Consider the following 19,025-nt stretch of genomic DNA (forward strand, 5'->3'; position numbering starts at 1 on the left):
TAGATTAAGATGAGGTACTAACATAATAATAAGAATTGGTCTGCAATTAATATGAATTTTTCAGTTTCATGAATCTGATTACACAAATGAACCCATTCCTTCCTGTTTTCCTGTTCCAAGGGTTCCATGGGTCCAAGCTATCCATTTCCCACAGTGGACGTCCCAGACCACGCCCACTACACCATCGGTATAGTCATCCTGTTTGTGGGCATCACAGGCATGTTGGGAAACGTCCTAGTCATGTATGCTTTCTGCAGGTACTTTCTTTTTGCACTCTGTGATTTTAAGATGTCTGATTTATTCATATTGTGTTATTTGGCTCAGAGATTCCCAATTGCCTGCAGAACTTGTAGCTGTATGCCTTGTTGTTATGCTGCAAAAAGTGCCCTTCTTTTGCAATGAGCACCTGCCCCCCAAAATGTCTCTGCACGCCACTGATAATAGGAGATCTTTAATGACAATAATTGTTTTATGTGTGTGTGCGTGTGTGTGTGTGTGTGTGTGTGTGTGTGTGTGTGTGTGTGTGTGTGTGTGTGTGTGTGTGTGTGTGTGTGTGTGTGTGTGTGTGTGTGTGTGTGTGTGTGTGTGTGTGTGTGTGTGCGCGCGCAGGAGCCGGAGCTTGCGGACACCATCCAACTTTTTCATCATTAATCTGGCAATCACAGACTTCCTCATGTGTGCCACGCAGACACCCATCTTCTTCACCACCAGTATGCACAAGCGATGGATCTTTGGAAAAAAAGGTAAAATAAGCACATAAGTTGAAACACAAAATCACATTAGTTATATTTCCACACACACACACACACACACACACACACACACACACACACACACACACACACACACACACACACACACGCACTGCCATCATCTATCACTGTTTTTATGCCACATTGCAAAAGGCAGCCCCAAAGGCTCTTCGGTATCTTAATCCCATCTATTACAAAGGGTAAGGTAGAATGCATACTGTGTTTTACATGAACGCATTTAAATCAGGGTGAATTCTACTGGGAACAAAGATGACAGAGGGTGGTGCTAAAAGACGCACACACCACTGATCAAACACTGATACTCGGAGCGTTGTGTTTTTCTTCAGTAGTTGTCCTGACCTTGATGACTGTCAAATCTTTTTCTTCAAAAGGTCTCTCTCTCTCTCTCTCCCTCTCTCACACTCTCTTTTCACTTAAATAACATTTCTCTTTGTTTCCTTCTGCCAATCTCTTCATTACACACAAAGGGAGAGAAACATTATTACAGAGGTCAAGGTGTTTTTCTAACATTGCATTGCAGTTAGCGCCTCCTCAGCGTCTGTAAAATGACATACTATCAAAGTAAAATAGAATATGTGAAAAGGGTATGATTATGAGAGGAGTTTGACCAATTTGATAAAAGCTATAGTGCGTCACTTTTTTCATATAAATGAATGTTGGTTGCATTCAACCCATTGCCAAACGAGTTGACACAAAATTGATTAGGCCGATGAGCTCCACAAAACTCTATCGATTACAAACTGGTGTCGCCCCCTGACACTGGCGCAGCAGGCCAAGAAGAGCCCATTAAATGTTACAGTTGTTTATTCTACTGCGAAGAAAAAAACTGGGCAGAGGGAATCAAATCGATGCATGATGACCGAAAGGCTTACCTCATGTAAATGGGCCGACAGTCACTCTGAATTCCTCATGGGGGCGACAGAAGTTACACACTATAGCTTTAAATCGCTCAAAAGTGTTGGTGACGCTCCTCATCGCTCCACAAAGATCTGATGTTTTCATCCCTGACGTGTGACATTTCCGTCAAAGGCTTCATATTCGTCATCTTATCTTTCATTACGTCTGTTTTAATAACAAATCGCTAGCTTTTCATTTTTTCTATAAATACACAAACTTTTCCACCTAAGCAAATCGTAAAAATACGTTTGCAGTATTTAGACTTTTTAAAATCAAACTCATGTGCTGTTCCACTGTTTTTTTCATGATGCCTGATCTTGATTAAAAAACGTGATTAAAAACGGTGTACTGCAGAGCAAGGCGCTTATGGATTAATACTTCCTCAAAGGATGTGCGCCTAAAAACTTTGCAGGAACATATGAAATGGCCTTTTCTATTTATGAGATATTTTAAAAGTACTAAGTTATCTTGATCTTGGAAAAAAAAAATGCCCCCAGGACTTTGAAACAATGTTCCTCTCTGGAGAGCATCTGCTTTTCTTTGGGAGCCAAATGTGGACTTCATTAGCTGCGGTAACTTAACAAGGGCTGTCAAACACACACACACACACACACACACACACACACACACACACACACACACACACACACACACACACACACATACACAGACGGTTAGGACGTGGATGTACAAGCGTTGTGACTGACGCATATCGTATTACCTGGGCAGAATTAGTTTGAGTTTGTTTTTTTCACGCAGGCGAATCACTTCAGATTTTGAATGTCTTGGCACTGCAGCTACACTACATGATGTGTGACGGGTCGGGGGTGATCGCGCTCTGGCGGCCTGAAGGCACAGAGGCTGATAAAGGGACAATTGAGTGTTTTTATGTCAGTGTGTGGTGTAGTAGTGTAGTGTGGCTGCTTCTTTGTTTGTATAGGCTTGTGCATAATGGGTGTATGAGATATCTTTTCATGCATAATAGATACATTTAGCATAACAATGGACTCCATGGAGAACAGCACCTCGCCTGGAAAGAAGAAGAGGCATATTATAAGTGATAGTCTCTCAAGTAAACCGGGCAAAGTGTGTCAGATTGTTATTAGTGTAGTGTTCAACATCTATTAAATATTTAATTACCAAATAATGTATGCTGATTGTACATGCCACACTTTTTCAGTCTGTCCCTGTTTCCCTCCTATATTTATCTTCTATCTCTCATTCATGTATCTTTTATTGTGCCGCTACTTGTCGTCACCTAACTCATCTATCACCCTGCTGTCCTTCCAATTCTGTTTTTTACCATATTCCATCTCTTTTCCATTCCCTCTACGCCTCTACTCTCCTCCTCCCTGCCTCGTATCCTCCCTTTTATTTATTTGCTTATTCCCACATCTGCGCTGTGGAGCGAATTTAAACTTGCTAGAGGCGGGTCTGAATTTCCAGGGTACAATTCCCCTGCATCTTCATTCAATCGTATGCTGCATTAAAATAAAATAAAAATTGCTTTTTCAACTAGAACAGATTTTGTTAAAGCTATAGTATAGCGTAACATTTTTTATTTAATTGAATGTCGGTTACATTCAGGTCATTGCCAAATGAGTTGAAACAAAGTGGATTATCAGCTCCACACAAATCTTGCTGTATTTCTCAGTATGACAGCATTTACAAACTGGTGTCGCCCCCCGCCACTGCCGCAGGAGCTCAGAAAAATCTCAAGAAGCGCCCGAGAAATGTTTCAGCTATTGATTGTTGTACTGCTGAGAGAAAACCTGGAGGTACAGCAGAAAGAATAAAATCCATGCGGGAGCACTATTGCTTTAACAATCACAACATAGTGAAAAGAAAGTACAAATTGCAGATGCCTTAACAAGGCTGAAGACAACCATGGCTGCTGTCTCGGAGGATTGAATTGGCATGTGTACAATGGAAAAATGTATAATAAGTAGGAATGTAAGAAGTCTGCTAGGAAATAAAAGGGATATGTACAGACAGAAAGTCAGACAGTGAATGCAATATAGGAGTCTTTCTGTATCTTCAAGGTGAAGTAAGCGGTTTACTCATGTTAATATAAGTGTTAAATTGCTCTTTATTCATACAGTGATCACTTACATAATGTGCGCGTTTCATAAAGCCGATCTCTCAGTCAGCTGCTCTGCATGAAATCGGCAAATAAACTTATTGGAAGATCCCGAAATCTTTGTCCAATCACAAGAGAGAACGCTACAAACCGACACCAGTCTCACTCATGGTCTCACTGCCGGTGCACGCCAGAGCAACTGGGTGAATGTTTATGCGCCTACAATGGCGGAGCAGGTAAAAATCCTTCCCAATGTCTGTTTTGATGGTTTTTATCATGTTTTATCACACTTATGGATCTGAGATGATGCTAGATAACTTGCTGCTTGAAGACCGCAGTGCATTAATGTGGTGACGTAGGGACGAGCGAGGGGACTGCTAACTGCAGTAACTGACAGGAAGTTAGCTAAAAGAACCATTCCGCTTACAGCACCTTTAACAATTGCAGATACAAGTCTAGAGCATTCTAAGATTTTTTAAACAAACTAAGTGACCAGAGGGCAGAGTTAAACCTGCAATTATTGTTGGTTTTTTGGTCACTCTGAGGCAGAGGAAAACAAATTAAAATGTACCAAAGAAAATCCATTTTCAGTTAATATGGGAAGCTTGTTGCTTATCCATACACACATCCAGCAGTCACAAAGATATTATTAGCATACAATAAATCTGATTTGGCAGTCAGAGGATCACTTGACAAAACAGCACCAACATTCCCACAATCAGCTACAGCATTTCCAGCTGATGTTCAAGAGCTGCACAGTCTGTACCCAGCACTTGTCCAGACAGTTGATTGATTGATTGATTGATTGATTGATTTTATTTTGACCATGTCATATATAAAAACAAGAACAGCACTCTGTTACATTTAAAATACATAAAAATCCAGGGATAAAAACACAAAAAAGCCCGAAGGCTTATTTCCATTGTGGTCCCTATACATAAACATACACAAAATGTACACAATACATAAAAAACACACACATAACAATGACCACCATTAGACAAGCCTAATTATGGCGTCTAAGCTATTTTTTCAGGGCCTTTTTAAAACTGCCTAAATTCCTGTCTACCTTGAGTGTTCCCGGTAACCTATTCCGAAGTGTAGCTCCAGCATAAAAAAAGGAATCCTTTCCCATGTTACTGCCCATGGTTGTAAACTACTTCTTTCCTTCTCCAGGCTGTGAGTTGTACGCCTTCTGTGGAGCACTGTTTGGTATCTGCAGCATGATGACGCTAATGGTGATTGCAGTGGACCGGTATGTGGTGATTACCAGGCCTCTGGCTTCCCTGGGGGCCATGTCTCGCAAGAAGGCCCTGGGCATAGTGGCTTGTGCCTGGGTCTACTCCATGGGCTGGAGCCTGCCCCCCTTCTTTGGCTGGAGTGAGTACAAGTGCACTCCTCGACCTGGAAGCACAGTCAATATTGATCATTGTGATTCAGTTTGTTCAGCACTGTCTTAATACTTTTCTCCCTCATTGTTTTATTATTTGTGTCAGAGAGTCAAATTCCTGCTGAAAGTTGTTTTACTATGTCAACTAGATCTGACTTTGCCTTTTTTTAAACATGCCAAATATATATAAAAGAAAATTAAGATATTTTTTTGGCATTTTTATGCTTTATTGATAGTGTAGAGACAGAGTTGAAATGGGGCAGAGAGGGGAGTGACATGCAGAGAACGACCGCGGGCTGGAATCGAACCCGGGTCCGCTGCTGGCCTAGGCCCATGGGGGGGACGCCTTACCAACTGACCTAAGGGCGCCCCCTAACATGCCAAATATATTTAAAATAAAATCAGCCTTCCAAAGGAATGAAAATTAATCTTTGTTGTTCACATAATGTAACTAATCCCCCCCCCTTTTTCTGTAATTCAAACATAGTTCTGGATTAAAATTGATTGAATAATTGCAAAGTCAATGCAAAGATTAAAAGTAATGTAGAAATTGTTTGGATTAATCAGATTTTCACATGAATAGTCGTTAGCCATTTAATAGGCTGTCTTTATTTATGTTTTACCTCTACTTCCACTTAACAGAGAGATCGGGCCGAACGTTTTACTTTGATTCTAACCGAAACTACATTTTTACTGAAAAGACTCATATCCTGGTAGGCTCAGTCTAATTACTGCACCTTGCATACTGTACACTCTGCTGCTGTGGCCGTTTTATACAACATAATCTCTCAGGGTTTTGAAACCCCACTGCCACAAACACTTCACACAACATTGTAATAAAAGTGACGTATGGCTTCCCTCCGTGTCTGAAGTAATGGAGTGGAGATATAGTGTTTTTTAAAGCCTGCTGCAATAGCATGTTAAGACGTTATATGTGTTCAATGTGTACAGGCAAAGACACAGCAGTGTGTTTCTATGTGCATGTGTTCTTTTGTGGACCTTGTGTGCAGTGAAGTATGCCGTCCCCTATAGAAGCCGCCTGCGGTTTGCATACCAAACACGCTGTGATTGTTATGTTTCACATCAGAAACACCCAGAGAGTGCTGCTGTTTCTCTGATATGGATAGGGCTTGTGTGTCACTTAGGCCCCAAAATCATGTATTTAAGTCTAAACTGGACTGGTGGTGTAGCATTTTGTAGAACGGAATACTTCATAAATGTGTGTTTAGCACATAGCCATAAACGTTGGTAGAGATGTTAAAAAGCAGTGTTTGTTTGGCCTTGTTTAAAATGTGACATACTGCTCCAACTGTTGTCAAATAATAATATAGGCCTATTACGTGAAAGTTTACTCTGTCTGGCTATTAAGGTTAAAACGATTGCCAGGGTAGATACAGTATGTTCACAATAACGATGCAGTTTGGTCAAGGTCTTTTAGACGAATAAGAATATGGAGGTTATACAATACAAAACCTGACGTTACTGTAACAATAGTGCATTGTCACTTCTTCATGACTTTGTGGTCGTGGGATGCAGCCTGTAAGCTAAAGTGTGTTCTCCCACAGGTGCCTACGTCCCTGAGGGGCTGATGACATCGTGCTCCTGGGACTACATGACGTTCACGCCCTCTGTCCGCTCCTACACACTGCTGCTCTTCACCTTTGTCTTCTTCATCCCCCTTTCCATCATCATCTTCAGCTACTGCTGCATCTTCAGAGCCATTCGACACGCCACACGGTAAGTAGACCCACACACACGCACATACACACGCACGCACGCACACACACCACACACACACACACACACACACACACACACACACACACACGAACGCTGTTTACGTTAAGTGAAGCTCTTGTTCAATGTTGCTCCCACGCGCATCGATTAAAGACGTGGTTGACAAAGACGCTGCTGTGTGTGTGATGGTGACTTCTTGTTGATTTAGGATGTGTCTGGGTTTTCCCTATTGATTTCCATTGATGTCTTGCTCAACCTGAACACAAAGGCTGCCTGTGTGGGCGGGCGCTGGCAGTGTAGGTGACCAAGACCTGACAAAATCTATTAATTTAGTCCTCTAAGTGAATGATCAAATACGCTAGAAGAAATGGAAATGGCAAATGTTATCTAATATAACATGGTCTTTTGATAACAACAGTGATTAGATACAGTTTGAGTATCATCATAACTATGGTGATTTTGTCTGTGTTTGACAGAGCGATATCAAAGATCAACTCTGAGGGAACCAGAAACTCTGGCAAGAGGTACAATAAGATGAAGAGTGAATGGAAGATGGCCAAGATCGCGCTCATCGTCATCCTGCTATTTGTCATCTCCTGGGCCCCTTACTCTTGTGCCGCGCTCACTGCATTGGCCGGGTAGGTGTGTATGTGTGTGTGAACTTCTTCAGATTGTTTTTTATCGATAAGTGATGTCAAAATAATCTTCAGCAAAGCACTTTGTTTTTTAAGCAGTTCTGGTAGTTTAGGGTTAAAGGTGCAATATGTAACTTTGGGTGTGTCAGAGAAGTGAACATTGTCCTTAATATCATAACTGAATAAACAAACGTTCCTCACAGGAAAATGTGTTTCCTGGAACACTGTTTGAAGTTAGAAAGCTTCCTGAAAAGTTACTGTTTACCTGTTGTTGTTTACAGCAGCAGGGCCCACAGTTTGGTTTACAATATTCTAGTCTTTCCAGGTCCCAGGTTCCTCAAAATATTTTAGTTCTGATTTATGATTATTCAATACTAAGAATTAATAAGTAGATCAATTTGATTTTCTGAACTCACTGCAGGCTCTGCAAATGTAAACTAATCCCCTGCCCTTTCCTGAAACTGCATAGTGCACCTTTAAAAATGCTAGTAAAGCAGCCCAATCTATCACTCTATTCTAACCAGGCAAGGGGTTGTAGTGGCGGCAGGTTTAGCAAAGATAAGACTATCCAGTGACTTTTCCAATTTGAAGCATGACAAACATTCACATTGCTTCCATCTGAATGTACATAAGGATTACCTGCCTGTTATCTCAAAGAAGCTTGATGAAGCATGCACTGACCTCACACCACCTGCATGTAAAGTGGGAGTGTATAATCCTGATGATTCAACCACATTGAGAGCAAATGGTTTTACAGTCACCTGAGCAGCAGTGAAGATCCTGGGAGAGCTATACTAGTCCACATCAAACATTCAGTATACCTGATAATGCACTTATAGACGATGACAATGTGAAATAGGCCGAGTTGTTAAGGGTGGATGGAACTATCACCCTGAGTCTGCATCTCCCCTTGGCTTTATGGAGCTTTATAGCGAGTTGCAGTTCATTGTTCTTCTGTCCAGCTCAAAACTTTACAGTTTTTTTTTCACTTTCACCTCTCTCATAAAGGTTCTCTTCTGCCAAAGCAGGCTCCATGTCTTAAATGTGGAATCAGTGATTCTGGAGAATGGTTGTTGTCAAAATCAGTGAATATCTCCTCACAATCCTCTACCTGTCCATACTGTGTGTGCATGATGTAAAAAAACAAATCCTGTGATAATAATACACAGCCTAGGTTCTGTAAACTGGTATATAAACAAAGGATATGTGAACAAAGGGGGCCCACCGCATAGCTAGCAACATACCCGCTTAAGCTGTGTAATAACACTGGATTTTTTAAAGTGATTTTGACTACAAGCTTTCTCCAGAGAGACTCTACCTTTAGCGAAACAACTGTAGAAACCCCCAGTCTACACTACCAGCTCAGCACCAAACAGCTAACAGACACAGCTTGCCTGTGAACATAGAGGAGCGTTTAGTGGCTGAAGAGCCAAATATTTCCCTGAGGAGTTGATGGCGAACAAACAGAGATGAAAGAAAGTAAATACTGGACTTACAAACACCAGGTGGCTGGAAACACAGCTCCAAATGACTGTTAATGTAGCTCCATATGGGCAAGATGTATAAATGGGCAACTTTGCTAACAAGCAGCTAAACCAACTTTATAAGGTGATAATGTATCGGTGTTGTTAACGGCTATAGTTTCTGCCAAAGAATCTGTGTTGCATCATCCCTAGACCTCATCGTAGTTTTAATGACGGCAATTTATCTGATAGTAAAGTTGTTCCAATGAAAGCTGTTGCTCATTATCCTACATTTTTTCAAATTGGTCACATCCATAAATCAGAGACAAATAAACAAAAAAAATAAAAATAAATAAAAGCTATATAACGGTATAAAAAAAGAAAGAATGTCTGCACGGATTAGAGCTATAAAATGTACAAAACGAATTTTATGGACTTGTAGTTCTTAAGACAAAATATAATTGCTTTTTGAACATGATATACTTATTTTTCCAAACCGAATGTTAGGGTCAACATATCAAATCAATTTTAATTTTAAAATAATGGGTTATTATCTACGACAAGAAAGGCATTTTGATTTGATATGGTGAGCCAAAAGGCAGAACGTCATAATGAAGTCAGTGAAAAAAAGGACTTTTTTCCACAAAGGTTTAAGCAGTAACATTAAATGAAGGTTGGACTGTGTGTCCAACTCCCAGTGTGTCTCTACATTAATCCTGTACTTACCCACTGCTGCCCTTGTCAAATGAATGGATCTCATTTCCTCCTCTCATTTTTCTTCCTCTCTCATGTGTCTCTCAGGTATGCCGATTTGCTAACCCCGTATATGAACTCTGTTCCTGCCGTCATCGCAAAGGCATCTGCCATTTACAACCCCATCATATATGCCATAACACACCCCAAATACAGGTAGGACAAACACTTTAGTGGGAAGTTTACAGCAGGTTAGATTAATGGCATGGAAATAATATTATACTGAATTTAAGATTCCCCCGAGGTCTATCTCATTCTTTTTCAAGTGCAGCTTTGCTTTAATTGCGTGACCAGAATTAAATGCAGCATAGCCGAAGCATTTTGTATGAGGTTTATTATGTCAAATGTAATCCATTATTCTTTCAAAGATGATGTTATCAGTGAGAACCGTAGAAAATTGTAAATCCAAAACAGGAGGACGATTTTAGTAGCTCAGTCATGTTTCATCTGTTCTTACCTTCAGGCTGTGAAATGCTTTGACATGTTTTTTCTGCTTCCATGGCAATGTAATTTCCCCCCTCTCAAGTATATATTGAATTATTATTATTTTGGTCTGAAAGTGTGTCCAATTATTGGTATTAATCTTCCCTACTTGGTAGAATTTTTTTTTCTTTTTTGACAATTTTCTCGTGTGTGTGTGTGTGTGTGTGTGTGTGTGTGTGTGTGTGTGTGTGTGTGTGTGTGTGTGTGTGTGTGTGTGTGTGTGTGTGTGTGTGTGTGTGTTTTATGGCAAAAAATCAATTATCTATTTTAGTTTCTGGTCCCTCTGTGGCAAGATTATCTGCCACCTGCTAATCACTGCCAACATGCCACTGACCTTTTGGTGGAGCACACTCTTAATCTATGGGCACATCATCTTTGATTTCAGCAGGCATCAGCTGGCGATGGCATTTGTTGATTTTAAATAAATATTAATATTAAATCAATTAAAAGTCCTTAATTCCACTTATGTTGACGCTGCTACTAAAGCAAAACGATGTGTACACTCCACGTACAAGAAGGCAGCTTATCTATGCTAATATACCTAATGAATATGTATTCTTTACGTAGAAAGGGAGGGAAAAGCAAAAGTAGAAGCTTGAGCATGCATGGGCTGAATCTTAAGTGGCCATTTTTAACCTTTTAATATCCAAACCTTAAAAATATACTCTGTTAAGCATGAAGAATGATGAATAGAGTATACTTTAATGTTAATGTATGATGAATGTGTCTTGGGTTCAGGGCTTCTGTTCAGTTCAGAATACAATAAATAGAACATTAAACATACATAAACTCACACAACTAATTACATTTTGAAGGAAAGCGTGCACATCAGTTACATCATAGTCTACAGTGTAAATGGTTTCTAATTGTGCAGGCTTAATCTGCTGGCTGAGCGACCTTTACTCCATTTTTCTTCTCCTTTTGGCAATCCAGAGCTATATAATTACAAATACATTAATGTATGTATAGAATTTGATTGCTTTTTTAAATCTTTAGAAACCTTAATTAAAAATATGAAATTGCTCTTATTCAACTCGGCATTCAGGGATGTCAGAGGGCCCTCAACTTTGCTCTCATATAATAAAATTACTTCAATAATGGATATGAATGTCTCTGTCAATCTCTCTCTCACCCTTTAGGTCAGCGCTCAGCAAGTACATTCCCTACCTGGGGGTGTTGCTGTGTGTGACTGGCAGAGACCGCTTCAGCAGCAGCAGCTTCCAGTCCTCCCGCCGATCCACCCTCACCAGCCACTCGGAGTACAAAGGCCCCAGCAAGCCCCGCAACTCCTCTATATCGGACAGCGAATCAGTGAGTGCAACTCTTGCCCTATACCCATACTTTCTGCTATTAAGTATGGTAGAAAAAATATTTAGGATGTTCCAATTCTCGTGGTCAGATTTAGTATGCTAAAAAAATACCAGGATGTCTACTACTACATTCGGCCGAGATCTTTTAGTGTTGAAATCAGCATGCTATTTTGGGCGATTCTGACCCACAATCCAGTACGCACCGGAAGTGACATCACTTCGACGGAGCCTACGTATGAAAACTAGGGATGCGACGGATATAAAAGCGAGACGCAAGATCAAGGCGCAATGATATGATGAAATAAATCTGTAAAATAGTTTCCCAATAGTATGCATACTACATGCCAACTAGATTATTTTTATGGTCGGATGTAGTATGTTGGAATAGAAATAAGAAAGAGTATGCGATTTTGAACGCAGCCATTTTTTTCAATAAAGTTTTTTTCTTTCTTGTGTGTCCCAGGCTCGCATCTCTGACACGGAGGAATCGTCTCGGACGCCTGTCTGTCGTCACCTGTCCAGTGATGGCAAACAGGTGCGCCACGCCAGCCAGAGGTCAAAGGTGAGAGGTCACCACACAGGAGAGTTTGAGAAAACCGCCGCCCACAACCCCACTGACCCAGCCATATGTATCCTCTCGCAAATCAGAGTGAGTACTGAGTCCTGGCTTGTGTCAACATATTGTTACGCACTAGAATATGCACTATTGTGTGTTACACTGAAAGTTTTTGTCGGATACATGTCATCACAATGAGATATAGAGTGTCATTTTGGGCTCAGTTCAGCTTTTCTCACAATAGTTTTATCGTGTTTCTGATGGGAGGTTTTGCTTCTGTTTTGGCATTACGTCAAAGCTGATCTTAGTCATTTCCTAAACTTGAGATGTGAGGTCATGTTGTGTTGTTGGAAGGCCTGTTAAAGCCAATACAAGTCATGTCTATATTCGGCATATCGTGAAAAAGTAACTCCATGAGATCATGTGTGTTGGCGCCTGCTTATAAATCCAAGCTCCTCAGGGTTCTGAGCAGGATTCCTTAACGTGTAATCTGATCAAGTCATGTTGTTTTAGACCCCCCGTCCAAATGGTTTGATTTTGTGATCTCAGTGTTTCAGTCTCACTTGCCATGTTGCTTCGGAGTCTAGATAAGATTGTTTACATTCTTAGTATTATATATAACAGAAATTGGGGTTGCAGCGAAAATACAGTAGCTCCGATTCCAACAACTTAATTATTTTTTAAAGTTTTTTCAAAAGTACCTACTACATAGTTATGCATTACGTACTACATAGTTATTCAGTAACTATACCCAGATAGTAACTACTATATAGTTATTCAATAACTACTACATAATTATTGAAAAGTTCTTTGACTGGGATTCAATCACTATTGGTTAGTTACTGATACACATACCTAGGCATTGAGGCTTGTTTAAACTCTTGGTGAATGTTTCTGACATTTCTAAGCATTGCGTTATCAGGCGTTATGGGAAATTAAGGGTCAATCTAAGTGGGACATCCGTTACATGGAGCATTTCCATCTCTCTCTAATCGTCTTAGTTCACAGAAAAAAACACAAGCAACCCACATACACAGCGCACATGTGCAAAAGGACACACATACAGGCGTGCAGCCATAAAGGTCAGGTTCACTGGACCCCTTCACAGAGGGCCCAGAGACTAATCCAATAATCTGGGAGTTTCAGACTTAATCCACAATTTACATGCTGAAGCCCCACGTTTCAATGTATTGCACATGTCGTCTGACATCATCTGCTTCCGTCTCTGGACAGGGATGAACATATAGGGCCTACTATACATTACTTTAGTCTATAATCTCCTTGTATTCTTTTAAATAGTGTAATTAAGAATACACAAAAATTTACTTTTAGTTTCTCATTCATCTTTGTGATTGATATAACTTTCACTTTGTTATATATTTTTTTTTGTCTATTTGGCCTTAATTTTAAAAGATTTTTTATTTATTTAAAATATTTAAAATACTGAATATTTTATTCCTACAAATGAGAGGGATATCAATCTTCTTGTTTTAACTTTCGGCATTAAAGCGAATAAACATATTTCCTATATGTCAAATTACACCTTTAAGAATTTATTTTGATTACTTTTATTGACGACATGGGTTTTAGTGTTAATGCTAATCATATTGCTGTTGGTAGCCTACATCTTATTGTTAGCTGCATTATCTGGAAACTATCAGAGGAAACAACATGCAAGACTTTTAAAGGTAGATGCCTCTTTATCCATGAAGTCCATGTAAACTGTAAACTGGCATGTTGCTACGATGGGCCTCTTTGTGTACATGCCCGTTTAAAGAGCATAGGCTATGTATTAACACCAGATTTTTTTTATGGCACTCACAGTATGGACAGGTAGCGAGCGGATTGTGAGGAGATATTCATTGATGTTGACAAAAAGCAATTTTTAAATCAAACAGCATTCTCCAGAATCGCTGACTCCACCTTTAAAGGCAGGTAAACTGTATTTTGTAGGAATGTGACCTATAGTGGCCCATATAGTACACACAGTCTTTTCAATATAAGAAAGACTAAATGGCTTTGTTTATGTGCGTACTGTTCAGCCTCTGACAGAGCCTGAAGCCATCTCCATGTCGGACATCAGTCTGCAGCCAACCAGACATCTGCCTGCTACTGTAAGAGTCGTGCACCTCTCGCTCTTTGCAGTAGGTGTGGCCTCTGTGTTGTTGTTGTTGTTGTTGTTGTTGTTTTTGTATAAAAAAAAATCAACAAATCCCATTAAAACATGTATTCCATAACACATTTATTCATCTAACAACCAGTGTCTATGTATGTGCCAAATAGACCTCCATTGTTGTCCAAAAACTAGTTGAACCTTCTTCATTTACTACTTTGAAAGGCATTGTGTCTATTATTCTCAGCTCATTGTTACTTTATTGATAGCTTCTATGCCATATTATCTTGTATAGCCTATTGTGCTGCAGTCAAGTAGTTTATAGTAGCTGTATAGTGGTTAATAGCAAGATTCTGAAAATCAATACTGCGAATGCCCTTGACAACCGTACCTTTTTCTTTTGTTCTTGATTCTGGTGTTACAGTGATGCACTTAGTTTAAGTATCCAATACTCACTGTTGTAGCTTCACTGTCAGAGTTGTATTCACAGTGTACAGTATTTACGAAATGTTTCTTCTTATTTTAAAAGAAACCTTTCTTGCTATTACACTTTATCTTTATCCATCAATAAATATTTTTGTTTTGCATAAAAATCAACACTTCTCCTTTGAAACAAGACCGTGTTTAAGACTGTACGACTGTGAATTAGAGCCATTGTTGGTGTAATTTTTTTTTAAAATAAGGATTTGAGGAAGATGGGTAATATTGTGAGAAAAAAATCTTCTCAGCAATTATTTTCTTCTGAATAGGCTCAATTTAGGGAAATGTCTCTAAGAAGTCTGGATGCTTATTGCTGTGGTTTCACTGAACACTAGCTCCATTTGATAAAGGAGAGAGGAGACAGAAGACAGTGGTCCCTGCATCCGACTGTTGTCTTCATTAACATGATATTAAGCTTTGAACAAGCTGCACTTACCCTGATGCACATGCGCACTCCGTCCTTGTAAAACACGCTTCACACCACACTCATTATTTTCTAATTGCTAAATAAGGTTGTTAAGTGTCATTAGATTGTTATCCACTGCAGTCATAATACACATCAAGTAATTTATTTACAAAAAATGAATAATTGTGTCACTTTAATCTCAGAATTTTTAATATATTTGAACATTTTAATCTCAGAGAATATCATAATTTTATTTTACTTTGATTTGATTTTTTGATATTTAAATTAAAATTGAAATCTTTGTTTTAGTTTCAGATTTAAGGAGCAGAAAGGTGGTCATGTTGTGTTAACACTGACGACATAGTCAATGTATCAGAAGACAAATAATATATATAACACCAAAGGGAGAATCATATGCAACATAGAACTGCTGCTATGTTTTCAAATATTAAAAAGTGTTGTCATTAGTATTGGTATTCTGTTTGACTGGCCATATTCATTGTAATGAAGGAATGTGTCACTCACAGTGCGACATAATGGATATTTAAAAATCCCTCTTTGAATGTTTCATTAATCGCTCTATGGAGCAGAATCCAAAGCTACACTACATCAGCGTCTGTGATTAATGTCAATGAGATAAATTACTTTGAAGGGATTTGTTCACCATAAACACTTGCACTAAGCCTTTACTTTTCCCGCACAGGTGTTGTTGCCATTTGTGTTTTAAGAGGCATGTCACCCATCCAGCAATACTTATAAAGGATTCTACAACATTTCAAATAGCATGCTTTTATAAGTAAGTGTAACACACTGTGAAATGGATGGCATATCTCTTTAGCTCGTCCTTTCTTTTAACCTGCCCACTCAAGTCAATCCAATCACCCATCCTGTCCCAATTTCATGCATTTCCTGCTGCACTGACAATATTAATTAAGACCTTGTGGAAAATCAAAAGCGTAGGAGTTTGATCCTGTCATCTTCTGCTTATCCGATCACATCTTAACTCAGCAGCCGAATGATTGTCTAATCTGTTTTGAAAAGCCTTCCGCTCTTTATGCAAAAGAGTGAAGTGATTTATTAGAGAATGTCCCTCAAAAGCAGCAAAGTTTGATTGACAGTTGCATCAAAGACGATATTGACTGACTGACTGCCTGCTCTACAGAAATGAAAATAATATTGTTCTAAGAATCAACCAAGTTGGAATGAGCTTCCCTTCACAGAGAAGAGGTTCACACTTAAAGTTTGTTCAAGAAATGAGTTTTTCTTTATCAGTATAGCGTTTAAAGCTGCTTCCGTTGAGGCAAAAGGACAGACTTAAAAAAAATAAAAAAAATATACAGAATTGGGATATTTATATTATATTGTGATAACAGTGTACTCACCAAAGTGTGATGTGTACTGAGATTTGACAACATCTCCACAACAAAGTCTAAATCAAACAAAGGAATCAAGCAGGTAAAGAACACCTAACCTTAACCCAGGTAAAACAACACTTTACATTTACCAAATTCCCAAAGAATTCCTTTAACCTTTTGAATATAATCAAAATTGTACTGGTGTAAATTTTGGTTAAAACTACAAAACTACAACAGTTAGCAGTAAAACACAGTAGTATCCTTTTAAAAAAATCAGTTACGTAAACTGCTCAGCTACTGTGTATTGAGCACTGGGCTCTTCAAGAGCACATCTATTGATTCTTCTCAGAAGACCAGCTGTGAGGAACAGTCCCACCTCATCATGGGCACGGTAGGACGGCCATTCATCAATCAAACCAATCAATGCCTCTGATCAGCTGGCACTGTTTATGTCTTGCACCGCAGCAGGTTAAGTAGAAGAGAGTTGTATTGATCCAGATCACAGCACCAGTCGAAACAATTTCATGCTCTTGCTTAACCTCCATCCAGCCGCCCACTCATCAGACTTATCGGCCGATTCTCAGTCACAATACCTGACCCTCTCTCTCTCTCTGTCCTCTCTCTCTCTCTCTCTCTCTGTCTCTCTCTGTCTCTCTGTCTCATCCGCACACACAGCTGGACAACGTGAAGGCGGAGTCAGGACTGAGGACTGCGTGTAAGAGGACCTCGTCTTCGGTCATCGTCACCTCCATTTCCACCCCGACCTTATTGCATAGTCCCCCAGGTTTCCATGGCAACCTCAAACTGACCAAATCCTACAACCCGGTTGCCAAGGAGCCCTTTGACATAGCCACACTGGAGACGACAGCATTGCCATGAACAGCTGGCCAAAAAAAACAAAATAAGAGGTGTGTGTGTGTGTGTGTGTGTGTGTGTGTGTGTGTGTGTGTGTGTGTGTGTGTGTGTATGTGTGTGTGTGTGCGTGCGTGCGTGCGTGCGTGCGTGCGTGCGTGTGTGTGTTTCAGGGACACACACTAGACATTTTATCAGTTGATCAGGGACCGCCTGTGCGATTGGGGACTAAAGCTGTGTCCTCAATTTGTAAACATTTTGAGTCTGTGGTTAAGGTTAGGGTTAGGTTTATGAAAGTACTAGTTACGGTTAGGGTAAGTCTCTAGGAAGTGAATTTAAGAATATGTAAAGTCCCTAAAAGTGATGTAAGTCAACGTGTGTGTGTGTGTGTGTGTGTGTCCCAATGTTTTCCTCCATTGTTTTCTGTACAGGTATGCTTTTCTTTTCTTCTTTTGAGTGTGAGTACTAGCCTGGAAATCCAGACCCTGATATCTTGAACGACAGAGGGTCTGGCGACGATCAATTGTAATTTCCAACTCAAGGGGCGGCTCCTACTCGTGCATTTCAAATGCCACTGCACGCAGTTGGATAGCACTACAACCAATCAGAGCGATACACAAGGCGACGTAAGCCCCTTTCGTTTAGCGAACAGCTGTTAAACTGTTAAATTAAACGTTTGCCGTTGTCGGTCGGCAAAATAGAACATTCCACTTACTTGGTAATGAAAGATTTGAGTGCCGTCTTCCAAATCGTTAAGGGTCGAGGCCAAAGCAGTCTCAAACTCACACAACATATCCGCAGCCATCTCTGATGTTTACTATCACGGCTTCGACGTCGCATGCACGTCACTGTCGTCATCCGGTTACGTCCTCCCCAGAGTACCATATAAAGGGCTCTGGCGCGCCCATATTAGATAGAACCAATTGAAACGTGAGCCCAGATTTCTGGTCTTCTTGATAAAGCTTCAACGGAGCGTGTCCAGACCAACACGCGCAGCAAATTTAATTTGCCAGCGCCTAGTGGCAGGTCTGGGAATGCCAGGCTATGTGAGTACTGAATGTGAGTTTGAATGCTGAGTAAATCTAATTTATGTGTTTGACTTTTTTCTGACATTCCTCTGAGGTTGGTTTACCTCAACAAATGAGTCTTAAAAACACAATGTCTAGGGTTGGATATCAATGGGGTTTTTATTATTATACCATATGTTAATTCAGGGACATTATTCCTACTACATTAGGCATAGGCAGTAGTTTTATATTAACATTGAACAAATGACTCCTGGATATGTATATGTACAATAACTAGTAGTACTGCAATCCCACCTTTATTTGCAAAAATATGCTGCTTCAAGCCACTTTAAGCTATTTTTTTTTTTTTTATAATACTAGAGTTACCTCTGGCACAAGAATTAGCACAAGCCAGCAGCACCTTCACAACAGGAAATGTCAAAGTAAACAAGTAACTGGTGAAGGAAGTCTCGCTTTTAGAAACTTAAACGACTTATTTCTCAGGCGATGGTGGACAAAGCTAAAACGACAATGGATACTTTCTTGGGATGTTCATGTTGCTCTGTTTCTACTACTTGTATAAGTAAGCAGTTTGCTAGCATCTGTGTTTCCATATACCAAATGCATTCAGGCAGCCCACACTTGAACATTTTGCACTAAGCGAAGCTATTTTTTTGTTGTTGTGTTTTTGTATTTATTTTAAGAAAATGTTTGCATGTAAATCGGCTGAAAGTT

The 19,025-nt window shown here is 39.8% G+C and overlaps 1 protein-coding gene across 1 annotated transcript in view; it reads left to right on the forward strand.

Moving 5' to 3' along the window:
- LOC307266704 (melanopsin-A-like) overlaps positions 1-17,310 on the forward strand; it is a gene marked incomplete at both ends in the record, with an annotated part of 22,642 nt that extends 5,332 nt beyond the window's left edge. The window contains 10 exons of the mRNA XM_080048792.1: positions 121-257; positions 610-743; positions 4,927-5,130; positions 6,706-6,877; positions 7,354-7,515; positions 9,777-9,884; positions 11,351-11,522; positions 11,985-12,170; positions 14,120-14,191; positions 17,107-17,310. Coding sequence (XP_079904918.1) covers positions 121-257; positions 610-743; positions 4,927-5,130; positions 6,706-6,877; positions 7,354-7,515; positions 9,777-9,884; positions 11,351-11,522; positions 11,985-12,170; positions 14,120-14,191; positions 17,107-17,310 — 1,551 coding nt within the window. The remainder of the gene's footprint in view (positions 1-120; positions 258-609; positions 744-4,926; positions 5,131-6,705; positions 6,878-7,353; positions 7,516-9,776; positions 9,885-11,350; positions 11,523-11,984; positions 12,171-14,119; positions 14,192-17,106) is intronic.
- Positions 17,311-19,025: the final 1,715 nt, after the last annotated feature.

Source organism: Ammodytes marinus (assembly GCF_949987685.1).
Source record: "Ammodytes marinus genome assembly, chromosome: 20".
In the NCBI taxonomy this organism is placed as follows: domain Eukaryota; kingdom Metazoa; phylum Chordata; class Actinopteri; order Uranoscopiformes; family Ammodytidae; genus Ammodytes; species Ammodytes marinus.